This window comes from Schistocerca cancellata, chromosome 2 (assembly GCF_023864275.1).
Source record: "Schistocerca cancellata isolate TAMUIC-IGC-003103 chromosome 2, iqSchCanc2.1, whole genome shotgun sequence".
Taxonomy (NCBI): Eukaryota; Metazoa; Arthropoda; class Insecta; order Orthoptera; family Acrididae; genus Schistocerca; species Schistocerca cancellata.
The window spans coordinates 844,906,653-844,926,371 of record NC_064627.1 but is presented as its reverse complement, the minus strand read 5'-3'; the positions used below and the strand labels follow the sequence as shown (position 1 = coordinate 844,926,371).

At 41.7% G+C, this 19,719-nt stretch overlaps 1 protein-coding gene across 1 annotated transcript in view; it reads right to left on the bottom strand.

Moving 5' to 3' along the window:
* Nucleotides 1–1,465: 1,465 nt before the first annotated feature.
* LOC126162760 (neprilysin-2-like) overlaps nt 1,466–19,719 on the bottom strand; it is a 219,531-nt gene continuing 201,277 nt past the window's right edge. The window contains exons 13-15 of the mRNA XM_049919448.1: nt 13,772–13,903; nt 10,199–10,380; nt 1,466–8,665 (exon numbers count right to left, since the gene is read on the bottom strand). Coding sequence (XP_049775405.1) covers nt 8,503–8,665; nt 10,199–10,380; nt 13,772–13,903 — 477 coding nt within the window. The 3' untranslated portion in view covers nt 1,466–8,502. The remainder of the gene's footprint in view (nt 8,666–10,198; nt 10,381–13,771; nt 13,904–19,719) is intronic.

The window sequence follows — 19,719 nt, the reverse complement described above, 5'->3', positions numbered from 1 at the left end:
ATGCCGTGGCGCTACGTTTGTTGCCGGCTAAAAATAAGAAACAGTAGAAGAAACTGTAAACACAATGGAGTTCTACAAGCAAATACGTAAAGATACAAACAGCATGAAGATAATGATTTTCACCTTTATATCGGCTCGCTGTGCAGCAATGCACCTTCTTATTTCCGCCAACTAGTTTTCTCCTTCATCGTCAAGAATATCTCTAAATTCCTTGTGCATTGTGTTTTACTCCCGTTGTATAGCATATCTGCGGTTACTTGTGATTATATGGCTGCATATTAGACGCTAAGAGCTTTCATCCCTCTCTTTGGAAAAGTACTGTAATTCCCGATACGTCGCTAGACTGCCTCTTTTTGAGTGTATTTGACAGTGCAACCGCAACTGTTCTTTTACATTTCGTTTAAACCACAATCAAAAAGCGAGGAATACACAGAAATGGGACTTCGAAAAGTACCACACCGTATGGCAGAAGAAACAGTACCGCATCGCTCTACTGCGTCAAATGCCACGTGGTACCAAGTACCTCCACGAAGGACCGCCCAGTGCCGAGACAGACCGAGCCTTGGCCCACACATCGTGCAAAAGTGCCGTTTGCCAGGCCGTGGCGGGTCCTGTTATAAAAGCTCTATTGCGGGTTTTTGAAGACTGCGTCGCCATATGTATCCTGATTTGCATCAGTACATTAACAGAAATAGAAAAAAATCACACAAACGGCATGAATAAAATTAACCAATGCTCTGACAGCCCATGGGCATGGGTGTGTGTGTTGTTTTTAGCATAATTTAGTGTAAGTAGTGGGTAAGTCTAGGGACCGATGACCTCAGTAGTTTGGTCCCTTACGAATTCGAAAGCACACACTCTGCCACATGTAGATAGCACAGTGTAGCTCATTTACACACCAGAAGAATATCATAGCTACATGCCGAATGAAAAGTATTTTGATAAGAAATATGTAAGTAGCAGTAATCCATGTATGTGTATTCATATTTATTCATCTACATAATATGGATTTTGATATGTCTACCATAATGACCTATTACATTAGTAATTACATTTATATTTTCCATTAAAAATTAAATGTTTCGTTAGGAATCCACACTACTATAGCATGCATCTACTTCATAAACACAGTTGTCGGTTAATAGATCCTCTACATACCTCTCAAAGAAATTGTACGGTAGATATCTCACTGACAAGAGTACATTATTTCGAGTATATAGATTTATGCCGGTATATTTGAAGCTATTTTTGGACTTAATTTATCTAGTACATTCTAAGTCTATATTATTCTTGTTAATATTTTTAATTCTTTAAAATGTAGCTGCAACGACTCTCTGTAATTACTGTTGTTACTACTCTTGTTCCCACATATACACTGTTTTCACGTAATTTGAGTTGCCAGACAGGATATGCCCTTAATTTAAGTGAGAGTGGAAGAAAGCATAAAATGAAGACTCAAGCCGTCTCTTAGTGACACACCATTTTAATTTGTGTAGCATACAAATCATATGGGATAGTTTAATTCACAACAGGTGCATGTGTGCATCCAATTTCAGTTGAGGGTCCAAACGAATGCTTAGCAGTGTGACAGATACACACTCATTTACTTTTTCACTTAGGCCTAGTTTGTGGAGAAGAAACTGTATTGTTCAATTTTTTTTGTTTCACCCACTGTCTCACTGTCCACCTCATCCCCTCACCTCTGTGTGTACACCTCCTCCTCCCCCCCTTTCTGCTTGTCCATCTCCTGTGCAAGCAACCACCCTCAGGGCATGTCTTCCTCCCCCCTTCCTTCAGCCCATATCATCCCACTCCTATCTCTGTCCGTCTCCCCCTCCCCTCTAATCTGTCCATTCTGCCGACTTAAAACTCTTCGATTACTAGAGAGATTCATTGGGGAGACATATTGTAGCAGCACGTACACATATACAGATGACCATCCAGCAGTTTTGTGCTGGTGACGGAAAGGAATCCCCTTACCACCTATCGACCATATGACCAGAATGGGGCACATTGTAGAGCACGCATTGCTGTCTGTGGTGATCTATTAAGAACCGTTTCCCCCATTTGTATTATCCAGGGCACAATCATAAATTGTACTGGCGTTAGTGTAATTATTTTTTTTATAGTCAAAAGAGTCAGTTCTAATCGTCTTATTGCGTAATTCTTGCAGTTACTTTGTGTACTATACCGTAGCAATCCTTTTTACGTACGGTCCAAGTTTCATCGAGCCACGTAACTTGGCAGTGTCACATCATAGTAAGGTTTTACACACCATTATAGTTACAGGAACACTGCACAAATACAACTTCACACAGTCATCCCTCTAAAAACTATTAAGGCCAACTGACAATTTCTTAAAATATGTTAGGCATCGGGAAACACACTTTCTTGACATGGAATTAGTGCAAAGGAAATGATTCACAAGGCTCGGTATGCTTTTACGTATTCGTGGTAGAATGTTCCTAAACTCTAAAATAAAACAAATTATTGAAATTATGTGCGCAATTTTATGTTAACTTCATAAAACGGCGAGGCCACTGCATCAGTAATGGAAATACCAACAATACTATCAGGAGAAGCACCACCAGCACTAGCGACAGCAGTACTTGAACTACAGGCTGGAACCAAGGAGCACAAGAGGGGGGACCAGAAATAAGATCGCAGCTCACTCCGTCCACAGATCCACAGGTACGGCGTGAGAATTCTTTGTTCACAGACCAAAAGAGTGAACTCCCTCTGCATAATTACTCTTCAACAAATCAATTAGCCAAGGAAAAGGGACCAATCAGAAGCAAAGAGTTTCAAGGAAAAAACTGGATCTGAAGATAACAAACAGCATGAAAATGCCCTACTTACTTAAAAAGGAAAAAGGAGAAGAAGAAATGTTCGTAACCTGAGTTTCAAGAAATTCGTTTCACTAATAGAACACTACATAATGTAGGTTTCTTGAATACTGATATAGAGTCTCTCAACTACTAATCAATAAAGTTGAACATTGGCTGGAATACTTAAACCACAGTATGCTTTCAGTAAATGAGCACTGGTCTAGCCATGAAGAACTAAATTCAAGTAGCCACATCATTATGACTGGCAACCAGCTACTGTAGAACAAGTGCTTAACATGATGGTTATCTGCCTATGTAAAAAATCAAAGATCGTTAATGCAAAATTTGACGCTGCACCTGCAATGTTGCCGAAATAGTAAATTATATTGTTTCGGTAAACTACCACCTGAATTACGAGGATATTTGTTTGTGGAACTGCTGGAGGAACCAGTCCTCTTGGTACTCAAAGATTACACAATATTTAGTAGTACAAATATGAACTTAGGGCTTATGAATAGAAATGGGAACCATTTGCTAAATACGTTAAGGCTTCTTAACTTCTGCCGTGTAGTTGACAAACCCAAAAAGCAGACGATACGCCTAGATAATATATTATGTAATTTTCGTCTAAAAATGACAGAATTTTATGGGGGGAGACTATATATTTTGTGCGAGGATTGCCAGTGAATTAGTCAGTTTATTGAAAATTAGAATGCTGTTCAATCAAATCATTAACTTGTGAGTGAAGCTAGTTAAACCAAGTCATTAACCATAGGTAGGATCCCAGACTTTCACCAGTACTTCCAAGAAACTCATTAGTGGAAGAAATAATGAAAAAAGTTAAATCTAGCTAATTTTATGGCTCTATTTCATTCAAATAATTATTGGAATAAGAGGCAGCAGTAATTATACTTCTTCATAAAGTGTTGCACTGCTATGCAGACAATCAGCCAAAAGAAAAGTTATTTCAAAGAAATTTGTATTTCAATGATAAAAGTATGTTGGCGCTATGGCAGCCAAAGGAATTTTAGGCTTTTATGTTGTGTTTTGCAGATAATGTGTACTGCCAAATGGTTATTTCTATAAATGAAACAATTTATGACATTCATTTGATAAGTAACCATTAAGGAACAGTAATTTTTTTGGGGCATGATTTTGTGTATTTTCTAATAGACAGCGATTTTGTGAGTTACGTAATTCAACATGGTTTCCATAAAGTATTCCTGATCATTACCTAGTATTGGTGGCTGTAACTACAAATAATATCTGCATGTTCCAAATCAATGTCGTTTTATTCGTGTTACACGGGTCTTTATCGTCTAAACGCACTTGAGTGTATTTTGTTCACTTGTTGCATTCATATTAACTCCCAATTTTTACGTGATTTGAAACACACGTCAGTCATCAATAAGGTTTAATTTTTTCTCGTTTTTGAGCTGGCGACCGCAATTATTCTGCAATATACATTTATTCAGCTATTTAATTATTTAAAATTGACACTACATAGAGTGAATCATTAAATTATTCATTTTTATATTTCGATCGTTGTTGTTCTTAACAAGATCCCATGGTGCAACCTTGAGGAATGTATTACCTGTATTCTTTCATTAAATATTCTTCTTGAGAATTGATTCCTTGCTTCCATTCATTACGGAACATTAGATACACGTGTCACAAAAGACATTTTAGGTACCTTACAAACCGTCCCATATGCTTATTCCAGTACCAGGTCATCAAATATTAGCAACAAGATTCTGGAATACAACAGATTCTCAGTTAAGTTCTTCGAAGATATCTGTTGCACTTCTCTATAGACGTTGCTAGTATATTATGATTCTGGAAACATGTCTCCCGATATCTCTTGACATATGCCGTCATACCTGCGAGATAAGGAGTACTCCAGACATGGACGCAATAGTGTCTTACATGTGCTGTCCATTACCAATACATTACTCATCAGCAGAACTGTCACAGTAAATCTCAGTTTTCCATTTGACAATCCCGTTACTGGTATCATGTTTTTGTCCCCCTTCATACCTACTGCTAGTATCACCATTAAGTACTTTAATGACATAACACGGTCCTGAAGTTTATGGCTGATAATTAAATATGATATTACTGGGCTTTTGTACAAATGCCTTATCTTGCCTAGATAATAATAATAGTCGTGGACAGCACGACGACGTCTTCTGTCTATTCATGAAGCGTATCTAACACGTCAGCCCCAGTGACAAGTGACATTCCATTAACGGAGTGAAAATATGGTTATGCCTTCTGAGGATTACCTTCAACGAGACCAGCAGATGGGAATATATGGTATGATCAAATCCCTCACTAATTGCAGGCAGTACTGATTACATCACACATTTAAAAACATTCCAGCGCCTGCATGATGCATTAGCTGCTCTCGAATATGGCAAAATTGCTAACTGGACAGTTTTCACCTTCCTGAAGAATGAACGTCTCGTACTTTAATTTTCACACAAGTCCTCCTGCCACATACCTGGAGAGTAACTGATATATTTGTAATCTCATAATTTTTGCGCAGCCTTCCCACATAATTCATACACACAGTACCGAAAAACTGAGATGGTATACGGTAAAAGCTTTTTTGTTCATTGCATATGAAAGGTAGCAGAAACTGTCATTTATTGATATATAATTCTGTCTGCTCTCTGGTGAAATGCTCGAATAACACATGCAGAGAAAATAAATGCCTATGGAAATTTCACACACTGGTACTATCCTTGGTTTTCGCTGCCGGCACTCAAAATCGACTTGAATCAATATTTCGTGGACCCACTGTCTCTCATTTACAGGAAAGCAGCTGCTGAGTCTCAGTGAAAGCTAATCCTGAGGCCGGACTTATACACAGTGCATGCGTCATGCACCACAGTTGCTTACCCCCCTGACTGGCTCTTTATGCCGCCCCTAGTACCACTCCGACGCCATTCATATATGGTAGTCCAGTAGTATCCTTAAACTCTCGGGCCGGCTGAACCTAAGATCGTTGTGTTTTGATGCTAGGTAAAACAGGGTTCCACTTCCTGCTAAGACAAAATCCTTTGTCACCATTGATCAAATTGTCTGTGAACATAAACTCAACCAAATCTTTACAAACACTGTTCCCAAAAACGTATCGTTGAATTTCATCCCGTGTATCTCGTTTAAATAATTTTCCGCTATTGCCGACTTCTCCAGCTGTTGACCGCCTAGTGACGGCGATTTTCTTTGCACATATCCGGAACAGCAAAAACACACAGGTCTACGTAAGCCTTCCCCGTTCACACAGAATTTTGTGTGTGCAATACCTACTAAGTCTCAAATCATCCTTAATAGAGTCAAGCAGTGCCCTAACCTTGACGGGTGGACGGTACACACTCTTAATGTAAAATCTCCTCAAAATTATTTCAGTGTTAAAGGATAGCCTATACTTGCACCACAAAGGAACAAAGCCCACAGATCTACGCTCCGCTTCAGGCATTTCTGACGGTGGTCCAGACACCATATTTGCATCTCAGAGTACACATTTTCCTTTACACAGCCACAAGTCTCAAACTTCTTGTGTTAGACTGTCTGTGTCGGAAATAATATACGCTCTGCGTACTAGAGTTCCAAACACGCTATGGCATTGGTACGATGGGTGGAAATTCTTTGTATGCAGGTAACTATCAGTATTCGTCGGTTTTTCGTGGACACTATGTCCCAGAGTACCACCATGATTTTTGTAAACGATTATGTCCCAAAACGATACCTTCTCGTCAGTTCAGTGCTCCATGACCAATTTAGTTCTTGTATGAAGACAGCTGAATTGTCCATAAATCGGTTACAGCATCACGTCCGTGGGGATAGTCCAAAAATAAACTATCATAGTGTCTCCTCGAGCACATTTGTTGCAAAGCTCATTGTCCTATCCTCGAAGCCACCCATAGACATTTAGGATTTACTTACGAATTTCCATGTGGTAGCTTTAGTCACATATGTCACTTTGGAAGAGTAATAGAGTGTGATTAGGGAAACACTCGATGAGCAATTAGTGCAGCTTTGTAGTCATGTGTTGACATCGACATGTTTTTCATTAAATGATACTGTTCAGAATGACAGGGTTGCTACAGGTAGTCCTTAATCTTCTATAGATCAAAATTTATTTATGAAATACTTCGAGGATACGGCATAGGGGACTTCAGCTTTCGAACCAGTGTACATCTTGAAATACGTTGACGATATATTTATCGTCTTGCCCAAAAGACACGATGTTCTTAGATGATTTATCTTCAGTCTACCTCCCAGCATTAAATTTAAAACGGAGTTTGAAGGTGACGGGAAGCATCGATTTTTTGGACGTGTGGGTTTAACCGAAAACATGATGGTAATCTGTCACGTAGCGTTTATCGTAAATCGACAAATTCTGATCGCTATCTGCATAAAATGACACTTCCACCAGCCGTACCAACACCGTGGTGTCCTTAAAACTCTAGTACGCGGAACATACGGCGTTTTCGAGTCACCAGTTTTAACCTAGGAATTTGCAGCATTTGGCGGCTGTGTTTAAATAAAATGGATACTCTGAGAAAAAGGTTTCATCAGGCTATGCAGTTTGAGCCATCCCTGGAGATGAATGAGGAGGAAGACAGATGTGTGGCACATATTCAGTATGTTTCGACATAGATTTCACTTTAAGGAAATCTCATATTATGAATGTGTTCCGCCTACCTATCAAGATTAGGGCACTACCTGGCTTTATAAAGGATGATTTAGGACTTTGAAATCCTGGCAAACCCAAAATTCTGGGTCATTTGGGGAAAGCTTACATCGGCCGGTCGATTTGCACAGTTAAGGAGAGTGGAGAATTGTTGAAATGAAAGATTTAGGAAGAATACTGAGATACCCTGATATTTTATGGTACGTCTGGATTTTGAAGAGTGTTCATAAAAAGGTAATTGAAATTAGGTCAACAGAAAATTTCATTAATTGAAACAAAGGTTTTCTCTTAGCGGGATGTGGAACGCTGTGATATCCAGCATCGAAACACAATGTTCTTTGGTGTGATCGGCTTGAGTCTTTGAGGTTCGTCTTCGAGTGCAACGTATTTTTGGCGCCAGTGTTACACTAAGGGTGGCGCCACAAGTTCGGTCTTGAGAGCATCGCTTGTGGTGGGCGATGCGTGCCTCGTGTAGAGTTCGGGGACGACATTTGCGGGTTTAGCACTAGTTTTCAACTGTTCTCAGGAGCAGCAGCCTCTCACCTGAAGATGGCGGTCATTAAACCATATGTGTGACAACACATTGTTATTGGTGTAGTTTTTCCACTGATATTATTCCACTAGATGAATGTGGAGTATTAGTAAGATAGACTGCAGTAGCTACAATAATTGATTAACACTTAGGATAAAACTAATGGCTTCTGCACACAGGTTTATTTATCTACTCCAAACAGGAGCAGGTAATTATGGTGCAAACACGCAGACACACACAGATGGAAATTCGATTGAGCGTGTGCTGAAACCATAGGATCTGGACGATCCTAACAGTGAAGGCCCCACAGACAGTTCTGCAGCTGGGGTGTGAGCCAATAGATTTCCTCTCGCTCTGTCGTTATTCGTGTGTGGATGGCAGCGGCTCCAGCCGGTTGTCAGCATCAGGCTTCCGACAGTCCGGCACCTCTGCTGGACTCTTCACCACACCTGGCACTTCTCCAGCGGGTTCATGCGGGAGCCGAGAGGACATGCAAAGTCCTCGGCAAACTCGGGCCGGTTGCTGAGTGGGCCCAGTACTCGGAAGTTGTCTGGGGAGTGGACTCCAGTGGTGATGAACTCTATCATCGTCTTAGTACGGTACCTGTGAACGGAACGAAGAGGACACTGTCACTTACTTTCTTTTATTAGTGTGTTCTTACTCCTAATTTGGGATGTGAGTTACCACTCTTTAAGTGAGAGAAGTGATACGCCAAGTACAGGCAAAAAAATTTAAAATTAAGCTACAACTTCATTAATTAAGAGGAATTTAACTATAACTTTTGTTAAAAAGATATTTACACAACTAAATTCATTTATATATAAATATTTTTTGAATACTGTCACTCTGCATAACAAAACAGCTATTCCATTAGTCTACGAGCTCGTAGATGGCGTACATACATCACACAAGCGTAAATTCACACTGCTCGTACTTATGAATTCAAAGGCAAAAAATGTGTATTGCACAAAAACACTTACATGCTGGTGAACATACATAAATACCATGAAAACACACATGCACACAGCAGTCTAAGGACTGGTCTGTTGGAACTCTCCACACTAATGTATCCTGTGCAAGCCTATTCATTTCATCTCTGAATAACGTCCACAGCCTACAGTCCCTGAACCGACTTGCTTAATGGACCCTTGGTCTCTGTGTGAAATATTTACCACCCACCGTGGTACGATATATACAGTTATTATTAAGTATCTTCTGTGAATGACTGTGAGAAAACTGCAAGACACACGGGAAAATGACGCGTAACGTTAGATAGAGCATCTTTGCCAAGTTTTGACTTGTAGAAGGTGCCATAGAGCAGGTATATCAGAACAGGTAGATAATTCATCTACTTCATGTTGTCGCATTAAGTTAGTTCGCACCTACAGACAGGAAACCCACTGAAGAGATTTCCAGAACAAAGTCCTGTCGCGCCACCGAGTACAATTCGTGTAAGCGACTCGAACTAAGTTCAGGCATATACTGAAGTTATCTGCATCATAAATGATGCCCATATTGAGCACCTGTCCACTGAAACGTGTCTGTTTCCCTGTGTCTGGTAGTTTTCATGCAGGCGTCCTCTGAAAACGCGGCGGTGTTTATCAGTAACTCATTATTGTACGTCAATACACTGTAATGCACTGTGGTGAGTGTGGCAGAGAGTACATACACACCATACCATGAGTTAGGGTTACTTTCCGTTCCATTCACGTTTCGAATGTTTACAGAATTGAATAGAATGACAGCTTAAACGGTTCTGTCAACACTGCATTCAGTCTAATCTTGTGTGTCCTTATGGGACTGACGCATGAAGCTGCTTTCTGGCAGTACTGCGTTATTGATAATGGCATTATCCTTGCAAAGATTGGGTTTACTATTAATGTCACAACGTCACTAATATACAACACGAACTGAATGGGCCCCAACACAGTCCCCTGGTGCATAAGTCAGACTAGTTCTACTCCTGTTGACGACCCTCCACCCAAGATAGCTTGCTGCATCCTCGCTAGCTACTGAAGCTGCTTTAATCATGTGGAGTGACTCCACATTTCGTTGCCCCACAGCGCCAGTGCTGTCTAACTAAAAGAGACACAGTACACACAGAGTGAGTTTGAGGTCGGGGTACCCTATACTGACTTGCAGCACCAGTTCTGTGCGGCAGACACCCAAAACATCTGCCGCGGGGAGAGTCCGGACAGCGCGGGCAGGCGCGGCTCCGGGTGGCCGCTGCGGCGCTCCAGCGCGAGGTAGGCGCCGTACGCCAGCTCAAGGCCGCCGTTGTCCGCAGTGTTCCGCTCCAGGGTGTTGACCCCGTTCAGCTGCAAGCAAAGCGTCACGTCACGTGTGTCAGCTGCTCCTGCTCCTCATCTTTCGATGCGCCAAAGAAACTGGTATAGGTATGCATACTCAAATACAGAGATATGTAAACAGGCAGAATACGGCACTGCGGTCGGCAAAGCCTATTGAAGCCAACAAGTGTCTGAGACTGTTGCTTAATCGGTTACTGCTGCTACAATGGCAGGGTGTCAAGAATTACGTGAGACTGAACGTCGTGGTTTAGTCGGCGCATGAGCGATGGGACACAGCGTCTCCGAGGTAGCGATGAAATGGGGATTTTCCCGTGCGACCATTTCACAAGTGTACCGTGAATATCAGGAATCCGGCAAAACATCAAGTCTCCGACATCGCTGCGGCCGGAAAAAGATCGTGCATGAACAGGACCACGAGAACTGAATAGAATCGTTCAACGTGACAGAAGTGCAACCCTTCGGCAAACTGCTACAGATTTCAGTACTTGGCCATCAACAAGTGTCAGCGTGTGAACCATTCAACCGAACACCATCGATATGGGCTTTCGGAACCGAAGACCCACTCGAATACCCTTGATGACTCTACGACACATAGTTCACGCCTCGCCTCGGCCCGTCAAAACTTACATTGAACTGTTGATGACTGGAAACATGTTGCCGGGCCGGACGAGTCTCGTCTCGTATTGAATGGAGCGGATGGACGTGTACGGGTATGGAGACAACCTCACGAATCCAATGACCCTGCATGTCAGCAGGGGACTATTAAAGCAGGTGGAGGTTCTATATTGTTGTGGAGCGTGTTTAATTGGGGTGATATGGAACCTCTGATACTTCTTGATACGACTCTGACAGGTGACACGTACGTAAGCATCCTGTCTGATCATCTGCATCCACTCGTGTCCATTGCGCATTCCAACAGTTCAATGCGAGACCCCACACGTCCAGAATACCTGCAGACTGTCTCCAGGAACATTATTCTGAGATAAAACACTTCCGCTGGCCACCAGACTCCCCACACATGAACATTATTGAGCATATCTGGGATGCCTTGCAATGTGCTGTTCAGAAGAGCTCTCCACCCCACCGTAATCTTACGGACAAGTCTGCAGAATTCATGGTGTCAACTCCCTCCAGCACTGCTTCAGACATTATCGAGTCCTTGCCACATCGTGTTTCGGCACTTCTGCGTGCCCGCCGGGGACCTACATAATATGAGGCAGGTTTTGCAGTTTCTTCAGCTTTTCAGTGTATATATATTTTCTAGTCAGGAATCCGTCTCTGCAGTCGCAGGGTGAATCTTAATGCAAGCTGCTAACTGCAGAGACGGATTCCTGACTAGAAATGGAGCAAAAACGTCCTATGAACATGTGTCCATAAATGCAACGTAGCAACGGTGGAGGCTGACGAGTGGCAGTTCCTCTGACCACGGACGTGAGTTCCTTGTGTGTTGCAGGCTGTGGACTGACGCAGCGTTCTGCAAGCAGCAGAATGGTGCGATATTTATGTGGGAAACAAGCAGAGGTGGTGTCCGGGTATCGCCAAGTAGATGGAAATGGTCGAGAAACAGCACAGCTATACTGAACCAAGTACCTCATAGACACCAACAATATCACACAACATTTAAAGCCCCTTTTGAGCGTTTGTGTGATCATACGTCCTTTCACACTGACGAACGTGTGGCGAACGGGCAGACTGCGCATAAACCAGATTTGCACGACAGGGTTCTACAGAATATTGAGATAAACCCCTGGCAACAAGCTGTAAACCAAAGTACGATTATGTATATACTGCATGACAACCGCCACTGTCCCTATCCCCCGCAACAAGTGCAAGGATGCATTTCCCTCTACAGGAAGGATATTGTCGGTGTTTTTTCCACTAGACCATCACAATTATGGAATTTCTGTCATCAGTCCTCGTTACCGACGAACCAGCCTTACGAGAGATAGCATCATTTGGCTGCGCAATCGTCATCTGTGGGCTACAGATAATCCTCGAGTATGCAGCTCTGTACTGTGTACTGTGAGACCTTGTGTCATTGCACGCAGACCGTCCATTTCCAGACATCTGTTCACATGACCTTACCTTTTCTCCTCCATTTCCAGTCAGGATTCTGTCCCTGCTGTTTGTCGTTTTACTGACGTTCGCCTCGTATATTTAGGAATGGATTGTTACTCAGTTAAATGCTGCAGTACTACAGGATGTACAATAGCCACATCATGTGAGATTCATAAAGTAGAATGTCTCATATGAGATCCAGCTTCATCAGCACAAGGATTAGTTAAATGGACAGAATGAATCATGTTAGATGAAATGCATCTCCGCAAGTGTAGTGATTAATCATATTGGTCAGCTAGAGGGTGGGTAAAATACATCTTCATTGAAGTGGAGATTAGTCAAATAGTGCAGACAAATGAGCCAAGTCACAATGATCTTCCCCAAAGTTGTTTGTGAAATGGTGCAGTCAATGCAACACAAAAAAATTCATACTCACCACATGGAAGTCAGTGAAATGGGGGCTATCACATGACCTAAATGAGAAGCACCTTCATCAGGAAGGTGATTAGTCGAATGGTATTAGTGAAATGTGCCACTTCTTCTGAATGGTAGTTGATCAAGTAGGGCAGACAGATGTGACAGTTACAATTACTTCTACTGTAATGATTAGTCAAATTGCGAAGTCAGCTGTGGAAGATAAGGTACATCTCTGCCAGAATGGTGATTACCTAAAAGAGATAGTCAAATACGCTAGGTAAGTTGCACATTCATGGCGTTAAGTCCAGATTGGGAATGGAATGTGTCAGGTGAAATCCAGATTCATTAAAATCTTTAATCAAATGAGACAATCGTTTGTGGCACATAAAATGTGTCGTTACCAGATGGTGATTAGTCAAACTGTGCCAGTCAATGCTGCAAGTCAAGGTCACTGGTTAAATGAAGCACTCGGCTGTGCCAGATGACATACATCTTCATTTGTATGGCAATTAGTCTAATGAAAGTAGTCAGATGTGCCAGATGAGGTCCATCTTCATCAAAACGTAGTTAATACAACGGAGTAGCCAGCTGTGCCAAGTGAAATCCATTTTCATTGAAATGATTTGTCAAATGGGGCACATAAATCAGGGTCCTACTGCATCCTCACCAAAATGGTTATTAGCGAAATGGGACACTTTGCTGTCTCACTTTAGATGTACATTCATCAGAATGGTGATTAGTCAAAAGTGCAACATTATCTGAATTTTCATCACAATGCCAATTCGTCAAACAGGGGCAACTAAGATTTACAAAATTGATTTCAAGAATGAGAGCAGTATGGCTATTTCTTTCCTGAAAAGACGATGGATAGTAAGATTTTTAGAGAATGAAGGAAGTAGGAGAAAACAGCAAAAGTAATACTCACATGTAAGCCTGTTTGCTCTTCCGTATAGTTCCCATACTGTGAGATTAAGCACTCAGCTTTCTTGAGGAACTTGTCGCGGGTCACAGGGTCCCACCAGTCCACCAGGTTGCCATTCTGGTCAAACTGACGACCCTGAAAATTGTTGGAACATTAAAGATGTTTAAAAATGCTTATAACATACCATTTTTTTCCGATTTTTAGACAGTTGCATTACTTCATCCCCTTCTCCCTTCCTGTTCCTCTTTCTGGCTCGTGCACTGGAGAATCGACTGGAAAACATCGATATCATCTCGAACCTCTTTGATTTTGTTTTCATGGTTGTTCTGTGAGGTATACATAAGACGAAGAAGTATAATTGTTGACATTTATAGAAAAATACAGCTGCGGAGTCTTGACTGCATGCTGCATGCTGCACAAAGTCTCTACTGTAACATAGGCCACTGGAGCTGTCTGAGAATATCCACAGTTCTTTCCCACTTTCTAAGACAACCTGTGAGAAAACACACTGATCTCCTATGGATCTTCTCCATTTTGTCTATCTGTCCTATTTGGTATGGGTCCCAGACAGTAGCAGCATTACTATATTACATCACTGGTCAAATATGGGTTTTATAAGCTACCTGCATGGATGGACTGTACTTCTTGATGACATCTTAAAGTGTATCCCAGTGTCGTCCACTGTGACAGCGTCTTTGACTGTTAACCAAAAATATCGTGGGTCCAAGTTCCATTTCGGCCACGTTTTAAGGTTTGTGTAAAAACCATTAGCAATGGGGACTGAAGGTTTCTTGCATAAAGGGTCACCCTCGTTCTATCACCAGCCTCGTCAAAGTGGGCAGAGGAGCTTGCAGTATTTGAGGGAATCCTCTTGTCCTTCGGATGGGAAACTGCCCTTAGAAGACTGAGCAACGAACAACAGCATTAGGATGCAGAAGACAATGCTGAATAACAATCGAGAAGGTAACATTCTAAGATCTTGAGCCCGGAATGTCAGAAGTATGAATACGGTATAGAAGATAGAAAATTAGAACAGGTATTTGCAGAAGCGCAATACAGATAAAGAGATGGCCAGTAATGTGAAATGAAAGAAGTTAATGATTTCTGGTCAGACGAATGTCTACATCTACATCTACATTTATACTCCGCAAGCCACCCAACGGTGTGTGGCGGAGGGCACTTTACGTGCCACTGTTATTACCTCCCTTTCCTGTTCCAGTCGCTTATGGTTCGCGGGAAGAACGACTGTCTGAAAGCCTCCGTGCGCGCTCTAATCTCTCTAATTTTACATTCGTGATCTCCTCGGGAGATATAAGTAGGGGGAAGCAATATATTCGATACCTCATCCAGAAACGCACCCTCTCGAAACCTGGCAGCAAGCTACACCGCGATGCAGAGCGCCTCTCTTGCAGATTCTGCCACTTGAGTTTGTTAAACATCTCCGTAACGCTATCACGGTTACCAAATAACCCTGTGACGAAACGCGCCGCTATTCTTTGGATCTTCTCTATCTCCTCCGTCAACCCGATCTGGTACGGAGCCCACACTGATGCGCAATACTCAAGTATAGCAATGTAAGGTAATATCAAAATCAGTAGAAAAATGTGTAACTCGAGTAGCATTTGCTATAAGTAGGAAAGCAGGCCAGAGAATGAGCAACTGAAAAATCCTGAGGATTATTCTCATTAGAGTATACAGAAAACCATCGCGAACAGTACTCGTGCAGGTACAAACGCCAATGTCACAAACAGGAGACACAGAGATGGAGAAAGTATATGATGGAATTTAAAAGGTACCGGTAGCTCAGATGATTGTCTAATAATGTACGATGGTTCAAATGGCTGTGAGCACTATGGGACTTAACATCTATGGTCATCAGTCCGCTAGAACTTAGAACTACTTAAACCTAAGGACAGCACACAACACCCAGTCATCACGAGGCAGGGAAAATCCCTAACCCCGCCGGGAATCGAACCCGGGAACCCGGGCGCGGGAAGCGAGAACGCTACCGCACGACCACGAGCTGCGGATGTAGGATGATTGGTGCACTTTGGTAGAGGAAGGAACTGAAGACAAAGTTGTGAGAGATTATGGGGTAAGTAGTAGAAATAGAAGAGTGGAAAGACGTAGATTTTATTCCCTTAGTAATAGCGAAAATACTGTTTAAAACTCAGAAGAGGAGGTTGTGTTCCTGGAAAAGACATAGTGACACAGAGGACACAGAGAGATACCAGCCGAAGTACAGACAGCATAGTGAGAAACAGATTCCAGATTCAGATATGCTACTGTACGGTGTATCCAAGAGCAAACACAGACTGACACCAGAACTTAGTAACGACGAAGCGTAGGTTTAAGTTTAAGGAAGAATCAGCATTAAAATAAGTGTGTACTTAAGCATTATTATGAGTGTTTGAAGTTCCCTAAGTCTGAAGATACAATAGGCAGATACGTAGAAGAGGAATAGACGTCTCTAGAAACAACAATCACGGAGTTTGGATAGGAACAAGGAATGTAACTGAGGAGAAACCTTGAGTAACAGAAAAAAATGCTTCAATTGATCAGAGAAAGAAGGAAGTACATAAATGCTCAGGAGAAGAAAGGAATAGAGCAGTGTAAGTCCTTCAGAGTGAAATAAATGGAAGTGTCTGGAAGCTAAGGGGAAATGACAGCATGAAAAACATGAAGCATTAGTCCTCGGATGGACAGTTGCAGCATACAGAAAAATCAAAATAACCTCTTGTAAGATTAAAAGCAAAGGAGTCAAGATTGCAACTACAGGAGGAATCCCACTATTAAACGCAGAGCGAGAAACGCAAACTAAATAACTATTAAAGTTAGTGTGTAGAATGTATGAGACTGGAGACATACCATCAGACGTTCATAAAAATATCATCAATGCAATTCTAAAGATACCAACGGCAAATAAATGCTAGAATTATTGCACAGACAGCCTAACAACCCATTCATTCAAACTTCACACAAGAATAAAATACAGAAGAATGGGAGTGAACACAGGATCTCTTATGTCACAGCCAGTTTGGCATTAGAAAACTTGATTAGTTAGTACTTGTTTCATAGATCAGATTCAAGACAAACGTTATGATGAGCTATGTGTCAACAGAACAAACGGAGGACACTTATACACATCTTCCAAATAAAATAAAAACAGTAGCAGTTGTATGGCTATAGGATTGCACTTTAAATTTCATTTCCCTCTTTGGTACAGAAGCAGTAGTCAAGGGGAAACATGTTTAATTTACATTTTAATCGCTACTCCCATGTGTTAGACATTTTGTTTCCATGTATAGACTGGCAAAGCGTTATGTAGCTCCATATTTCACCCCTTTTTGTTCTGAAGCTAGATTTATTAAAGGGTAACGCGCATCACTTTTTCTTCTAATATTATTCTCAACCTTAGATGGATTGTTGATAACAAACTTCCTATGTGAAGAAATTTACTGCGAGGCTGCAGTTAACACTCGCCACTGCTATAAAAGATACCTGCAAGATGTATGTGAACTCCACTTAATTCTAATTACTTTCTTCTACACAACACTTCTTACCTAAGCAAAGAGTTACCTCACAATATCACCTCATAAAATATCAATGAATGGAAATATACAAAATATGTTAACTTATTGACTTTGGTATTCCAAAAGTTGACAGTGATTCTAATGGAAAAAGTAGCCAAACGTGAAAGTTTTTGCAGGTCTGCTACATGGTTTTTCCAGTTTAAGTTTTCATCAATATGCACACAGAAAAACCTTCAATTTTCTAGCCTGTTTGGTATTCGTTTTGGTTTACTCTGGTAAAAAGAGGTGGGGTATTTTTGGAGGTAGAAATCTCGATGAACCAAGTTTTTCGAAATTTAACGCTTGCCTGTTAGTGCAAAGCCATTTAGTAACCTTCATAGAAACATTATTTACTATTTTTTCTGTTGGTTCTTCTTCGCTCAGTTTCACAATAATACTTGTATCATTTGCAAATAGGACTAATTCATTCTCCTGATCCAAATAAAGTGACAGATCAATAACACTCGCAGAGCAAGAAGAGTAGTGGGCTGGTGATCGAACCTGTGGATTCCCTTTGTATTTCTCCCCCTGTAGGTGATATGGGGTCGTCGTCGTCGGCTGATACTCTTATCCGAGTTTTCATCTCCCTCCTGAGATTTCCTTTGTCACGGTTGAGCCGTGAAAATGGTGGACTGGTTACTCGGAGCGATGATCAATGTTTATAGATTTTTCTTATACTGATCCTTCTAGCGTTTAAGAGGGGCATCTCGCGACATTTTACCTGTGCTGACTTCACTGTACATCATTTGACATGGAAGTCTGTCAGCTCTCATCTGCTGCACATGCCCAAACCATCTTAGTTGGTGCCCAATAATGAGAGCTTCTATACTATTCATTTTCGCTTTCTCAAGAACGGTGGTATTCGATATTTCATGATGTATCTGTTGGTTGAAGCGTTCTAGTTTCTTCAGATCGCGAAGGCCTAATGTCGAGGTTTCGCAACCATAGAGCAGCGCTGAGATGGCAAATGTTTTATACATCATCAATTTGGGGTATAGTGTTAGGTCTTTATTCAGGAAGACTCGTTATCTGAGACGACCGAATGCTACGTGGGCAGCACGTATTCTATTCTCCACGTCTTTTTCAGATGAGCAATTAGATGACAATAGGCTTTCTAGATAAAGGAAATGGGCCACTTGTTCCAAGGGTGTATCAGAAATAGATATGCTGAAATCGGAAAGGGACGAGCCAGGAGCTGGTTGTGCGAGCACCTTTGTCTTTTGAATATTGATGGAAAGACCAAATCGTCTGTATGCTTTGCTGAAACAATTAACAGACTGCGGCATCTCTGCAGGTGAATGAGCTGGAAAGACATTGTCATTCGCATACTGCAGCTCTGTTACGCGAGTGGTACTTGTGAATTTTTCTGAATGGAGTCTGGACTGGTTAAATAATCCTCCATCCAACCTGTACTTTAGTTGTATCCCAGCGTTGTTCACAGATGTCTCATAAAGCGTAGCTGCCACGTACAAGGCAAATAATGCTGGTGCAAGAACGTATGTTTGTTTGAGGCCAGTCGTTATTGGGAATTCATTAGACGTTTCATTCTGGCAGATGAAATATCCAGTGATGTCTTCATGGAGAGCTTTAATCAGACCAACAAAACGTTCAGAGCTGCCGAAACATTTTAAGACCATCCACATCGCTTCTCTGGGAACTGTATCAAAGGCCTTTTGTAGACCGTAAAAAAACAATAGTAAATGCTTTTGTTGGTCTCTGCATTTCTCCTGCAGTTGTCGTGCACAGAAAATCACGTCAATCGTCCCTCTTGATGGGCGAAACCCGCATTGAGACTCAGGAAGCACAGTCTCTGAAAGTTCTGAAGGCGATTAGGAAGGATACTGGCAAAAATTTTACCAGCGACAGAGGGCAAGGGTATTCCAGTAGTTACCACAGATGCTTCTATTGCCTTTCTTGAAGATAGTGACAATTGTGGAATTCTTCATGTCGGCTGGTATCTTGAGGGTTTCCCACATTAATAGTATGAGTGAGAAGAGCCTAGTTTTAAGAGGCAAGCCGCCACCCTGAATAAGTTCCAACGGGATGTTGTCAGGCCCTCGAGCTTTTCCTGGTTTCATACTATCGAGTGCCTTGCTGAATTTTTGAAAAGTTGGAGGATCAACCATTCAGGGTTGTGGAGGATGCTGTAGGACATGTTTGAGAAGGTCTCCAGTGGCAGTAGAAGTGCGGTTAAACAGTGAGCTGAAGTGCTCTTTCCTACGATTTAAAATGTCCTGACTTTCAGTGTGCATGGTGGTGTTGTCAGCAGCTTTCAGTTTCCTGATGAGGAGTGGATGGACCCATAAAGCTCTTTAATTCCAGCATAGAAGCCACGCAGGTTCCTGTCATCGCTGCAGTCTCTTTGATGATGTTCTTTAA